At 36.5% G+C, this 14,908-nt stretch overlaps 1 protein-coding gene and 1 non-coding gene across 2 annotated transcripts; both read left to right on the top strand.

The window, feature by feature from the left end:
- The first annotated feature begins 9,649 nt into the window (after positions 1–9,649).
- Positions 9,650–13,015, top strand: LOC107804426 (uncharacterized). Its single transcript, XM_075248860.1, has 9 exons — positions 9,650–9,662; positions 9,823–10,024; positions 10,157–10,217; positions 11,761–11,808; positions 11,887–11,933; positions 12,272–12,338; positions 12,419–12,462; positions 12,569–12,626; positions 12,711–13,015. The coding sequence occupies exons 1-9, from the start codon at positions 9,650–9,652 to the stop codon at positions 12,759–12,761; spliced, it is 591 nt and encodes a 196-aa protein (XP_075104961.1). The 3' UTR covers positions 12,762–13,015.
- Positions 13,016–14,285: 1,270 nt separating this feature from the next.
- Positions 14,286–14,357, top strand: TRNAD-GUC (transfer RNA aspartic acid (anticodon GUC)). The gene has a single exon. It is a non-coding gene; the product is annotated as a tRNA-Asp (tRNA).
- Positions 14,358–14,908: the final 551 nt, after the last annotated feature.

Genomic DNA, 14,908 nt, shown 5'->3' with positions numbered 1-14,908 from the left:
GGTGGCGACTCTTTAACAATAATCAAATCACAAAATTGCCTATATGTTGTACCTTATTATAACCAGTTTAAAATGGGGTATAACAGATTGGCGACTCTGCTGGGGAACTAGGTTCTAACCATAACGGACATAGGTTAATTAAGGCTTGTATGGTTATTTTATTTGACTTTAAATTATTTACATGCCATAATTGCTTTGCTTGATATAAACTGTCTGTGTGTTACTGTTTTAATATAAATTGTCACTCTATTTCACTTCTTCTACTCCTAGAAAATTCACACAATTCACACACTTAAGCGGTTACATGATTTGCGACCGTGCACTACAAAAACACCCTTTAGTCGGAATGATCATGTGAATTTAATCGATCAGTGGTGCAGTCGACAGCCACAGACTTTCTACTCCCGAGTTGTCCGCTTGGGGGAGTCTTGCATCTTAGGAAGCCAACTCTAGTCTACCTAAGATAGAGCGAAACTGATATCCTCTTTTAAGAACATTTGTCATTTCATTGACTTAGGAGGCTTGATACCCTTGGTGTATTAACTCCATTAGTTGACTTTACCCAAATGTCCAAGTGGGTCAACAACCCCAAGTGACACCTTATCATAATCTATGTGCATATTTGAAGGATAATTGTGCCTAAATATGAACTATTTTCACTAATTAATTAAACTTTAAGAAAAAGGGTAAAACGTTCTTTTCTATGACAAGTATAAAATTTTCAAGTCTGGATCAACTGTTTACCAGAAATCAATGACAAAAAAAATTATTATTTTAGATGGTACATTGTGTCTCACTTTCTTTATTTGACATGTAATGAATTCTACACTATCATCATTTTTGGAAAACAAATTATTTCAATTAATCAAGAGCAATAGAATGACATATTATGGCATATTTACCCTATAAATACACGTTAGGCCTACGTCTGGCACAAAGAGGTCACTTGCATATTAGGACGCGCAATTTGTTGACTTTACTTGCTACGTGACTTTATTTTCTACAAAATCTTATTTGACATTAGTCCATGCCAAAATAACATCAAAATCCACCATGCTCAATAGCAATAGATCCACTCGGGTCTCTAGACCCCCAATAGTCACCACACATGACCGATACACACAGTCTACAACAACAGTATCGCCCACCGGGTAGATACATGAATAGATAAAGCAAGAAACTCCCAGGGCATACCCAAATAATGAGCGAAATACGAAGACACATAAGAAAAGGTGGAACCGGGATTAAATAATACAGAGGCATCTGACAGATTGAAACAACACCTGTAATAACAGCATCTGAAGCAATAACATCTGGTCTGCCTGGGATAGCATAGAAACGGGCCTGACCGCCCCCTGATCGACTTCCCCCTCTAGGGCGACCCCTGGCTGGCTGTGTGGGTGGTGAACTAACTGGAGCAGAAGTCGAGGGATGAACCCTCTGCTGAGACTGTCTATCCTGAAGACGGGGGCACTGCCTCCTCATATGCCCAAACTCTCTACACTCATAACAACTCCCCGGTGCTGGAGATGGTTACTAAATGGAACCCCTGGCACTGGAATGACCAGTAGAAGAACCTGGCATAGAGGAACCCTGGACTGATGGAGCACGAGACGAGCTTTGAGCTGGAAGGGCACTAAGTGATGACTGGCCCTGCTGAGATCCATGATAACTATGACCCGAAGATGCTCCATGGTAACCTGGGCGAGCTGAATGTGTCTGCCTGAAAGAACGACCTATGCCCTGCTGGAACTGACCCCTCGAAGGAGCACTGCTGAAGCTACCAGATCCCCAAGACCTCTTGGCCCCTCTCCTCTCGCTTTTGCTGGCGAACCGACTCAATCTCACGGGCGATGTCAACCACCTCCTCGAAGGTAGCACCCGTCACCCTCTCTCTAGTCATAAGGATCTGAAGTTGATATGTGATGCCATCAACAAACCTCCTAATCCTCTCTCGGTCCATGGGAACCATCCAAACTGCATTTCGGGCTAACTCAGAGAACCGCATCTCATATTGTGCCACTGGCATCTCCCCCTAACGTAGCTGCTCAAACTGCCTGCGCAACTCCTCTCGGCGCGACTGCGGTACATACTTCTCCAGGAAGAGAACAGAGAACTGCTGCCAAGTAAGGGGCGCTGCACCAACAGGCCTACGCCTCTCATATGCCTGCCACCAAGTGAAGGCAGCCCCAGAAAACTGAAAGGTAGTAAATGCCATACCACTAATCTCAAGAATCCTTGCTGTCTGAAGCATCCGCTGGCACTTATCTAGAAAATCCTGGGCATCTTTGCCCTCTACACCACTGAATGACGGAGGCTGGAGCCTATCAAACCTCTCAAGTCGACGTTGCTCATCATCAAGCATAACTGGTAGTACAAACTCCTAAGCTGGTGCAACCGGCTGGATGGAGGTGCCCCCGGTGTCTGTAATCCCTGCACAACCTGCTCAGGTATGCGAGCAACGGGAGTCTGGGTGCCTCCCCCGGCCTGGGAAGTAGCTGCGGCCGTAGTAGCTGAAACTGCCTATGCCAAACCGATACACACTGACAAGATCTAAGCTAAGGCCTCTTGAAGGCCTAGAATCACGATAGGCACAACTGGTGCCTGCACTGGTGCTTTTGCAACGTCCGCAACTGGGACCTGATCAGGAACTGGGGTAGCTGGTGGGGTTTGTCGGTGCTGCTCTAGCTGTTCTGCCCCTGCCACGGCCTTGACCGTGACCTCAGCCTCTGGTGGCCTCAGCTGGTGGCACTGGTAGTCATCCACCCCGTCCGGTAGCTCGTGTCTTCACCATCTGTGAGAGAATAGAAATACAGAAGTTTAGTACTCAAACCAACAAGTTCGCACGACAAGAGTTTCAAGAACGTGAAGTTTTTCCTAAAGGTTCTGCAGCCTCTCGAGGATAAATACAGACGTCTCCGTGCCGATCCGCGAGACTCTACTAAACTAGATCATGACTCGCGAGACCTATGTAACCTAGACTCTAATATCAACTTGTCACGACCCCAAATACCGGTCGTGATGGTGCCTATCAAAGTACTAGGCAAGCCGTCAAACCCATAATCACAACCCTTTTTCTAATAACTTTAAGCCATTTTTCTAACGTAAGTTTTAAATGCTGAATTCATTATAAGTATTAAAATGACATAAATATGTGGTATGTCAACATAGCAATTACTACACAGCCTCAACCATCTGGTGTCACGAGTCTAAAGCCTCTAATTACAAGTTTGAACAACCTACTACATAGATAGTCTAGAAAGGCAGAAAATAATAAGATAGAGGGGAGAAATCAAGGCTGCAAATGCCATGCAGCTACCACGGAATCCCCCAACAGAAGCTGAACCAGCTGAAGAATGCTCACTCGGCCACACGGGCTCCTGGATCTGCACACATGGTGCAGGGAGTAACGTGAGTATGCCAATTCAGTAAGTAACTAAAGTAAATAAAAACTGAAGATAGTGACGAGCAGTTAAAACATATAACTGAAAATAGCAACAGGATAATAGCTCAACTTTACAGTTTAAAACTAGTTTCGTCATAAAATCCACACTTTCAATTTAAAACTTGAAATCATATACTTAGCAGTATTTCTAACAGAGGCTTAGTTAAAAAGAATAGTGAAAACAGTGAAAACAGAATTACACGGCCTCTCGGGCAAGGAATCACTCAGAATATGGCCCCTCGGGCAGCCTCTCAGTCACTCGAGACTCAACTCTCATCACTTAGTACTCACTTTCAGCACTCGGCTCATATATACCTCATAATGACAGAAATTATAGTAACCACTGTGGCGTGCAGCCCGATCCATGTATTTATAGTCGACTACGCTCACTGAGGGTGTGCAGACTCCGGAGAGGCTCCTACAGCCCAAGTGTCATATCGTTGCAGTGTGCAAGCCAATCCATTATATATATCACTGTGGCATGCAGCCCGATCTATTTAAGCATCACTGCGGCATGCAGCCCGATCCATAACTCATATATATATAAATATCCTCACAACTAGGTTCTCGACCTCTCTCAGTCATTAACCTCACCGCCTCTCGGGCATAACAATATAATTTAGGGAACTCAGCCCACACAGCCCTCACAATAGGAGTAGAATGATAAAACCAGTTTTAAACATTTGACAGGTAAAAATATGACTGAGGCTATGCTTTAAACAAGTAAAGTGAGAAAAACAGTCAAAGTGCCCCTAAGGGTTTCTACAGATCGGCACAAGACCCCAAACATGACATACAACCCATAATACAGTATAAATGACTTAAACATAGAATAATATAGATTTCCAAATCAATTACGCGGCTTAATAGTAGCTACGGGACAGATCAAGTCACAATCCCTACCAGTGCACGCTCACACGCTCGTCACCTAGCATGTGCGTCACTGTTTTTATCAAATCAAGTCAAATGCCGGGGTTTTGTACCCTCAGATCCAGATTTACAATAGTTACTTACCTCAAACCGGTAAAAATACTACTCCACGATGTCTTTGCCTTTCGAATTGGCCTCCACTCGCGTCGAATCTATCCAAAATCAGAATGAATACGTCACAATATGCTAAGGGAACAAAGCCCAAGTGAAAACAATTGAAAAATACCAAAAATCCCGAAATTAGCAAAACCTGAGCCCCGGACCCACTTCTCGAAACTCAGAAATTTTTACATCATTAGATGCGTTATCTCCCCACGAGTTCATACATATCAAAAGTTCTCAAATCCGATCCCAAATGGTCCTTCAAATCCCAATTCAAAAGTCCAAAATTCCAAGCCCTAGTTCTTCCATTTTTAGCTTAGGTTCCATGATTTTCTAGGTAGATTTCACAATAGAATCAAGTTTTAGGTCCGAAATTCTTACCTCCAATCGTTTCCCCCTTAATCCCTCTTCAACCTCCTTCAAAAATCTCTCAAAATGAGCAACTATGGGTGAAAATAGACCCACATTCGCGAACAAGACGACTTTAGAAACATTCTGCCCAGACCTTATTTTCTTCATCGCGATCGCGACCCCTTACACGCGTTCGCGATACACACTCACCCCAAACAATATGATCGCAAACCCAGCTCTGCCAATGTGAAGAGCAACTGGGCCACTTCCTCAAATCCTTCTATGCGATCGCAGGACTTCCCCCGCGATCGCGAAAGGCAAAACCCTGCAACAGCTGAACCTGAACTTCTGCAATTTTTCCAACTTAGAAATGGTCCGATTGACCACCCGAAACTCACCCAAGGCCCCCGGGACCTCAACCAAAGGCACCAACACATCTTAAAACCTTATTCAAACTTGTTCAAACCCTCAAAATACCTCAAATAACATCAAATCACCCAAAATACATCGGATTCAAGCCTAAGTTTCTAAAATCTTCCGAAATACGCTTTTGATCAAAAATCCAACCAAAACACGTCCGAATAACCTGAAATTTTACACACACATCCCGAATGACACAACGAAGCTACTAAAACTCTCGGAATTCCATTCCGACCCTAATATCAAAATCTCACCTATCAACCGGAAATCACCAAAATATCAACTTCGCCAATTCAAGCCTAATTCTACTCTGGACCTCCAAAACCCATTCCGATCACACTCCTAAGTCATAAATAACCTCCCGAAGCTAACCAAACCATTGGAACTCATATCCGAGCCCTTTAACACAAAAGTCAACATCCAATTGACTTTTCCAACTTAAACCTTCTTAAAAGAGACTAAGTGTCTCAAGCTTCACCAGACTCCTTCCGGACTCAATCCGACCAACCCGATACCATAAAACACAGATAACAAAGCAGAAAGAAGCAGAAATGGGAAAACGGAGCGGTCACTCATGAGACGACTGGTCGGGTCGTCACATAATAATATTTAATCTAATTTAAAATTAAAAGATAATTTTTTTAATTTAAATGGAAAAGTAGTAAATAAAATTATTTTGAATCTGAAAGGAAAGAAAAAATAATAGTCTTATAACGATATAACCAAATACTCTATCTTAACTAATAATTTTTTGACCATAAGAAAATATTGAGCTGAAAGATAAAAATAACACCCTTATCTTAACTCATTACAAAGATAAATATGGAGGTATTATCAACACATACTACGAGTACCAATACTCCATTCAGCTAAAATATAAAATAAAGATAATAAATAAATGATACTCAAAAATATTATTGATAAATTTAAATATTAGTTTCAGCAGTAGAATAAAAAATAGTGAATATAATTTTTTTTACAAGAAAAAAGAAAAACTAGATTCATCTACTAACGGGAGTTGTGGTCAATGATATGAATAACTCTAAGTTATGGGTAATGCAATAACATGAACAAGGAATCAAAAAAGAAAAAAAAATACGTAAATAAGTAATAATCTCAGTAGCAAATATATATATAGAATGATAAGATTTATTTGATCTTTGAGAAGAGAACGTTTCTAAAATAATAATGAGATAATTCATATTATATGAATAAGATACACGTATTTAAAACCTTTATAATAGATAAAACTAAAAACATACAGACATTTGTAATAATTCCAAGAAATAAATTAAAAATATTTAAATATAATTTAAATTCTTATATAGTTAATTTTAATGGAAATTTAATGTCAAACTTCCATATAAATGAAATAATTATATAAAATTTCATAGTAGAGGGAATAATATAGAAAGAGGAGGTATAAAGATAATGTGAGTAAATTGATATTTTGAATTAATTTAAAAATAAATCTATATCTCTTGCTCAATTAGCATTTTAGTTTTGAGAATCAAGATGTGTGATGTATATAGTTTGGATTCGAATACTTTTAAAATGACTCTCAAAAAGAGAATCGTCCCGTAAATGCAGTACGATTCGATCAATATTAAAGCAACTCCAATAATGTTGGAAGGGAGTTAATCAATCATAATTTTACACAAGAATAGAGGAATTGATGACATACATTTTTGTAGGGATAATGTTTTAAACTACGAAGCAACTCAGACATCGGCTGAACTAAATCTCAATTATGTTGCCTTACGGTAAAATTAATTATCCAACATTTTATAATTTATTTTATATATCAGTTGTTTGGAAGCAATACATACACTTTATATATATATTTTATTTTTCTATTAGTGCTAGCAGTTGCCATGCTATATTAGATAAGAAGGGAGGATGGATTCTTCTCTAATGGCTCAGGTATGGACTATGACTTTTTAGCCCATTGTTGATATTTATGTCTCTCAAAGTGTATGAGCCAATTGATTGAGCAACCGATGGGGTCGGTATATATTTGTCAATTAGAATAAAATAGATTTAGATAGGGTAAACATATACAGAAATATAATTGCACTATTTGGGATTAATATTTACACAAAATAAAGTGAATTACAAAAAACATAAGGTAAAATTCATTTTAAGAAGTACAATATATTTAAAATAGTTTAACATTTATTTAATTATAATATACTAATGTTAACTATATCCCAAAAGTATCATTTAAATTGTTTTAAAAAAGTGGCTTTAATTGTGTGGTTAAAATTGAGGTGATATTAAAATTGTTGAGCAAATTACGATCCAAATGTTTTATATATTGGTAACTCCCAAAAGTTAGAATATATTGGTTGTCAATAAATCATCATGTGTGTTATATTAATTTATCGTTTTGAAATTTTAGGTTGGTAGAAGTTCATGTTGATGTGAGAAATTATTATGTTGAGATAATAATATAATATATTTTTATAATTTAAATTAAGATATTACTAAATGTATTTTTATTAGTTATTACTCTATTTAGCATTATTTCACTCGGTTTTAATTTTGATGAGATAGTTTGAATTTAGCTGTTACTGATACACTGTCTCTTTCCTTCTTCTTGTGCCGAGGGTCTATCGGAAATAGCCTCTACTCCTCCGGAGTAGGGGTAAGGTCTGCATACACATTGCCCTCCATATACCCCACTGGTGGGATCTCACTGGGTAGTTGTTGTTGTTTGACTTGTCATGAAGTTTAAAAACTAAAAAGAAAACTTTTGAAACTTGTGGTCCTAAAAGCTTTGTGGAGCAGTGATAGTTGTATGAGTGTAAGAGCTTCTCATTACGGGTAAAATGAGTAAAAAGAAAAATTTAAAGTTAAATGTGTCATTCTTTTGGAATAGACTAACAAGAAAATACTTTATGTAAATTGAAAGGAAAGGAGTATTTATTTTTGAATCATATTGTATTTTTATTTGTTTGTATCATCGACTATATATGAGATTAAGTTTATGCCAATAGTTATTCATATAATTTATTATTTTTAATTTATAGAATATAGCATAATCATAATATTATTCGCACATCATGCAGGTACTAATACTAATTTTTCAGTTAAAGGGGATGAAAAATAATTATTTGTGAAGTTTACCCCCCCCCCCCACCACCACCTCACTTGGGCATTCCCATCTACGCATTCGGGAATTTGCACAAATGGCCTTCTTCAGGCGACTATTCAACTTTAATCCCCTATTAATTCATGGAATAAATTCGTCTGTGAAAGAAAAAAATTAAAAACGAAATTTAACTCACCAGGCAAATGAAGATAGAATTTAGACCTCAGAGAGGCTAGAGATTTTTACCTAGTTATATTATATTAGAAATTTATTTACCTATGTTCTCTATATTTTGCAGTTTTTAATAAATATTTAGGTTTTTCTTACAACTTGTATATATTGCTTCTTAAAGGCTCCCATCCCATTATTAATGTCTTCAATTAAGGGATTCAATTACATCATTTCCTCTCTTTTTTCCCTTCTCCTCTTCTCTCTCCTTTTTTTTTAAAATCAAAATCCCTTAATCTACGTCCAGAATCTTCATCTTCTCTCTTCACCATTGCCTATAGCTTTATATTATTAAAAAATATTCATAAATTGTATGATAACTGTATCATAATTGTAGTTGAATTATATCAGATACATCAATGCCTAAAACACAAATGTATCATACTTGTATCATACTTGTATCACAATTGTATCTAACTTGTATCTAGTACATTAATATCCAAAATAATACATGATACAATACTAATAAATTAATATACAATTATCATATTTGTGATACAAATTGTGAAATTCGTCATGAATTTACAACTGCTCGTAATAATAGATAATGAATAATAATTATCATACATTTGTAATACAATTCCTGCAAGAATTATGATACATGTACTATTATAATACAATTGCGATACATTTCTGAAAAATTGTAATACAATTATGATCTTCATTTTCCTCAAGTTTCAATCATAACTCTACACTAAAAATTTAATATAATAGTATTATAATTGTATTAATATTGTATCCACAACTTACCCACAACTTGATTGTAGAGCAAGATTTTGAATTTCTTCTATATTGAGATTTTGGATGATTGAAAGAGAGAAATCGGATATCAAATGCGTTGGAAGAAGAAAGAATCTGCAATTTTTGGGAGATAACAGTGGATGATTGAAAGAGAGAAATCGGATATCAAAATCTTTAGAAGAGGAGTGAGTAAGCGAGATTTTTGGGTTAGAAAGATTTTGGGCATCAGTGGGTAAGGGAGAATTCTTACGGTGAGTAAGTACAAATTTGGGTAATTGTTAAAGAAAGAGAGAAGATGTTTTTGTAATCCTTTGGAAAAGGAAGAGAATCTTAAATGTATGGGGATTATGTGTAACTGATACGCTATATTTAAGGTACGTTGCATTTCCTTTTTTTTATGATTTTGTATAAAACTAGTAAATATAGGTATATAAAGTAATTAACAAGAAACCTCAACAAAAGTAGTAAATATATTTTTATTATAGTATAGCTAGGTAAAAATCTCTAAGAGGCTATAGGGTGCAAATAATCCTGCCAATCCCAGATGGGCCAGTAACATTGGGCTTCCATAAATCTAGGCCCTGGCCCCGGTTCCCAAACCGGTGCAAGGCCCAACTACTTCCTTCTCTTCTTCGAGAACACGCCAACGGCCAAGCTCAGAGCTCTTTTTTACTTGCGACCTCCAGTTTCTGCTTAAAGCTCAATTTCTCCAGGTATTTTTTTGCTTTCTTCAATTTTTTCTTGCAACGGCCAAGCATTGTTTTTGAATTAGAAAAATGCAATAGAATTGTGTTTCGATTTTAAATTGTAAATTGTAAGTAATTTGTTTTTCTTTTGTAAGGTAGAATAGTAGAGGAAGCTATGGACATACCGGTCCAGCACAAGAAGCTTGCACTTGATATTAAGGCATGTCTCGACATTTTACCCCTTTTACATTGGAATATTTGTACTATCCCTTGCAATTTTTGTAATTATCTTTGTTGCCTTTCTCAGAATAGACCGCTTTTTCTTTCTTTTTTTGGAAAATTTCCTTTGTGATTAAGCTATTCAAATGAATGTCAAGTCAAAAGTTCAAAAAAAGGATCATATTATGGACAACACGAACTAGTTCTGAATGATGACAGAGTTGATTGGTTGATATATGCCTCCACATTTGAAAAAAATGGTAAAATACAACCAGAGGAAACAGGAAAAGAGAAAAGCACAAATAGAAATCCTTCCTTTGAACATGAGAATGAGATATAGGTAAGGGAAGACATAAAGGAGAAAGAAGAAAGGAAAATTTTGTGACTTTGTCAGTTTGCAACTCATTTAGTTGGAAAGGGAAAACTAAAAGTTTTGGTGGACAATATTTTCAGTGGTATGGGGTTTATGTACATACGCTATACTTGACAGTACATTACATGTGAAGCTGAAGAATGTCCTAACTGTTGTTTATTGGTATTAGGAGTGGCAAACGGGCGGGTCGGGTCGGATATGGTTCGGGTCAAAACGGGTTATGACAAAACGGATAAATTATCCGACCTGACCCATATTTAATACGGATAAAAAACAGATTAACCGGCGGATAATATGGAACCATATTATCCATGACTTCTTGCATATGATCACTTTTGGGAGAATTCTTAGTCTTCTTAACTTGAGGAACCCCCAATTTGAGGCTTTACAAATGTAAAAGTTAGACTCATTGGTTATCCATTTTCTAAATGGATAATATGGTTTTTATCCATATTTGACCCGTTTTTAAATAGTTCATTATTCAACCCATTTTTAGCGGATAATATGGGTGGTTAACTGTTTTGTTTTAACCATTTTGTCACCCCTAATTGGTGTGTACAAGATAACAATAACTATGCCTCTATCCCCAGCAAGTTGGGTTCAGCTATTTATCGGCTTATGTGTTTGCTAATTTGGAAAATTTTGTCATTTAAACTATAATCCTTTCTAAAGATAATTCCTTTTCATTTAGGTCATGGATTAACTAGCTTCTCTCGTTTCCATATCAAAGTAAAAAAGATATTGTTCTCTCTTCTCTTCCATTTCCCTTGCACTCAACTTTTGTTCGCATGTATCAAAGATGTGTTTGCGGATTTGTGTGTGTTTGTTTGTTATTTTACTAAAACTAGTATGAAGCTTGCTTTTGATTGATTCTGTTACTTCTGGTTCCAAAATTTGTCAGAGAAAGAGCTGAGGAGTATATTCTGTGTATTCACTATTCAAGAGTAGAGCATAATGCTTTTGTTCTAAAATGAACATAGTTGGATTGTATGGAGATATTTCTGGAAATCTGTACTTTGGAGGCAAAATAAGAAACACATTAGGTTTAGGGAGACGAAGAAACATCCTTCAAGTTTGCTTTTGGCGGAGAAAAAAAATTAATTCAGTTGAAATGCAGCTGTGGTTGGAAAATGTTTCTAGTGTTTATCTTACAAACCTCTCGTGTATGCAGGGAAATAAAACAGATATAGTCATCTGTGCGTATGATGACCATTTTCTGGTGAGTGGGGAACACCTGATTTAGTTATGAAGTTGTAGTCACGTGAGAGCATTTCCGAACGTTTATTGTTGTTTTCAGGTTATAGCTACTCAAATAGGAAGTATGGGTACAATTCTGCATGCCAGGTCTGCATCTTTTTCGGAACTGTTCTTGCTTAGAAATTTCCATTTTTCAGATTTCTTTTGATAAACACATATTTGGTTTGGGCAGGAAATCAACTTTTTAATTGAAGCCTGTCGATACTCTTTTGTGATCTGTGCTATTTGAAATCATTGTATCTTTTGGGGTCCTATTAAGTCATATTTGCTTTGGAGTTTCACTTGTTCTTCCTATTGCTGTAATGGGAATGACTCTTGAGATCTTGTAGCTGCATATTTGAGTTGTTTTCATTATTGATCTCGTCACTCAGTTGAAAAGAGTTTTTCCATACAACAGATGTAAGGTATGTAGTTTTGCTGTGCAGGAAGGAGGAAGGGGTGTTGATCCATCCAACCTTTAGTGTTTCTGTATTACTGGGTAAACGTGATGAGGTAATTTAGAATATATTGCAACAATTTCATGTCCTCTCATGTATGGTTATCAACTTTATAAACTGTATTTTGCTCTGCAGTCCATGCTAGTTGCATGTGCTCGGCAGATTATTGAACACATAAGGTATGTGTGGTAAATAAAGTTTTTGATTTCCGCTCTTTGTGAAGAATGATGCCCTGAATGAGAGATTGATTTCTCTTTACTGTTCCAAACCTTGCTTAATTTGCAGTAGCGCAGGTTCTTCTAGGTCTTTGGTCTTGTCTCTTGGTCTACGAGACCACTCTCTGGTTGGTAACGTGAAGATATATTACTCTCTTTCGCACATAAAAGTGTTTCTTCCCTTTGATTCATGGCCCTCTTTTTCTATGCAGCCCACCTTGAAAGGCATTGTTTCGGCTGTGACTGAGAACTGCCTTTGGTGACCTTGACTGTCAATTTTGGATTCCTCATATTTTACGGACCTGTTGTAGCCACAAGAGAGAAACTTAATTATTATCCCAGGCTGTGAAGTGCTTGTGCTTATTCATCATTGATGTATTATTGTTCTATTATAGCAAGACTTCTCTAGACTCTACAAGTTGTTAAGAGAAATTATTGATATGCATTGGTTGATAGAAAATTGGGAACAAGTGTGTTTATATTGGCATCCTCATTGAAAGAAGGGGCTTTTCGGCTTTAGACTATAGAAAAGCATTTCTTGTTCACCTGAGAACGGGAGAAATTCAAAAATAGCAAGATTTACAAGTGGTCATTCAAAAATAGTCACAGTTTCAAAAGTAATCGAAATTTAATCACTTTTTATGTAAAGATAAATCTGAACGAAAACACTGTTTAAAATCCGGAAAAATACTCCAGCATAATATACTGGAACTATAGTCTAATATACTGGAGTTCTAATATAATATACCGGTCTAGCATAATATACTGGAGTTTGGAGCGCCGGTGCTCCAGTCTTCAGTATATTATACTGGAGCCAGCAAAGTATACCGGTCCAGCATAATATGCTTGAAGTTCATACACAGGTGCACCGAATTTCAGTATATTATGCTGAACCGATCTCTGTTGCGTCAAAATAGTGGCTATTTTTCAATGACTTGGCAAACGCTAGCTATTTTTGAATTACCGGTCCGAAAACTGGCTAAATCGTGCTATTTTAACCCAAGAACTGTGAAATCGTCGTAATGTTTTGGCACCCAAGGAACTTGCCCTCTTTCCCTTGTGTGCACTAAGTGGCTTTGATTTTGCTGGAAGGACTATGTTGACAAATTGAAATCTATTGGTTACATAACATCTCGACGTAAGAATCATCTCTTTTTTTCTAAAATTCTAGTGACTATTATCTTGTTATGGTGCAAAATCCTCGTCCTTTTGGGAACTTGTTCAGCTCTGTAAGGAGTCGTTTGGTAGGGTGTATGAGAATAATATTGAATAGGGTGTATTAGTAATGCAGGAATTAGTAATATATGGATTAGTTATGCAGAAATTATTCTTTATACATTGTTTGGTGTGATGTATTAAAAATTAAAATGCATTGCATAATTTTTTTAAAAATGAGTTGTTTACAAAAAGTGCCCTCTATATTTTTGAACTTTAAGGACAATTTTGTCTTTAATCATGCTGATGCATGCATTAATAGCTTTGGTATTACTAATATCATGGTTTGCTATACATTAGCTATACATAGGATAATACCTAATAGAGTATATAACTAATGCTTGTATTAGTTATACATAGATTGAAAAATTGTACCAAACAAGATATTAGTAAACACAAAGCAAATACATGCATTATTTTCTCTAATGCACTCTACCAAACGGCCTCTAACAAATTTAGATACATGTCAAAGGAAGGTTGGAACTTTTCAATACACTCGTCACTGTAGCGTTTTGCCTGTTCAGTTTGTGGTTTTAGTTAAATAATACGTAAAGTCTTACGTAGACAACAAGGTCGTTGTAGTATAGTGGTGAGTATTCCCGCCTGTCACGCGGGTGACCCGGGTTCGATCCCCGGCAACGGCGTCTCTTTTTTGTGGCCTAAATCTTCTGAAGTTGGAATCTCAACCTTAAAAGCAACGTGATATTCGACAGCGAATGCGTAAAACATCTTTATGGTATTTTCTTCCGACCAGAAAAGTAGGAAATTCTTTTGCTTGTTAAAATTTAAAATAAATTCCACTTTTCATTCTCTGCTAGGCAAACATGTGAGCGCAAACTAGTGTATAATCTAAATTTTAAGCTCAAAAAAATTACTACATTCTTCAATTTGTCGTATTACGTATGATATAAAAAGGAAAGAAAAAAAATCAGTTAATATGCTTAAAATCGTAATAATCCCCGGGTCATTTTAACTCCCGAGATGAAAACTGGAAAATTGAGGGATCAGATAGTAGGATATAAGTCCTCTGTAGTACTTTAATCATATAATTTTCTACTTATTCTTTTTTAAACTAAATAAAAAAAAAAATATATCTTCGTGTATTTCAGTAGCTTTTTAGAACAACAGGGCCGTTTGCTTTTCTGCATGGGAGAACCCCAATATAGAATATTTAAGAAAAGAGAATAGATCTGAC

Source organism: Nicotiana tabacum, chromosome 3, assembly GCF_000715075.1.
Source record: "Nicotiana tabacum cultivar K326 chromosome 3, ASM71507v2, whole genome shotgun sequence".
Classification (NCBI taxonomy): Eukaryota; Viridiplantae; Streptophyta; class Magnoliopsida; order Solanales; family Solanaceae; genus Nicotiana; species Nicotiana tabacum.
The sequence above is the reverse complement of the archived record's forward strand: the minus strand, read 5'-3'. Positions and strand labels throughout refer to the sequence as shown.

Excerpts from the sequence above, each read along its gene's own strand:
- LOC107804426 (XM_075248860.1), top strand. Across the intron at positions 11,809-11,886 it reads CGTATGATGACCATTTTCTG|GTTATAGCTACTCAAATAGG; the intron begins GTGAGTGGGGAA and ends TGTTGTTTTCAG. Across the intron at positions 12,627-12,710 it reads GTCTACGAGACCACTCTCTG|CCCACCTTGAAAGGCATTGT; the intron begins GTTGGTAACGTG and ends TTTTCTATGCAG.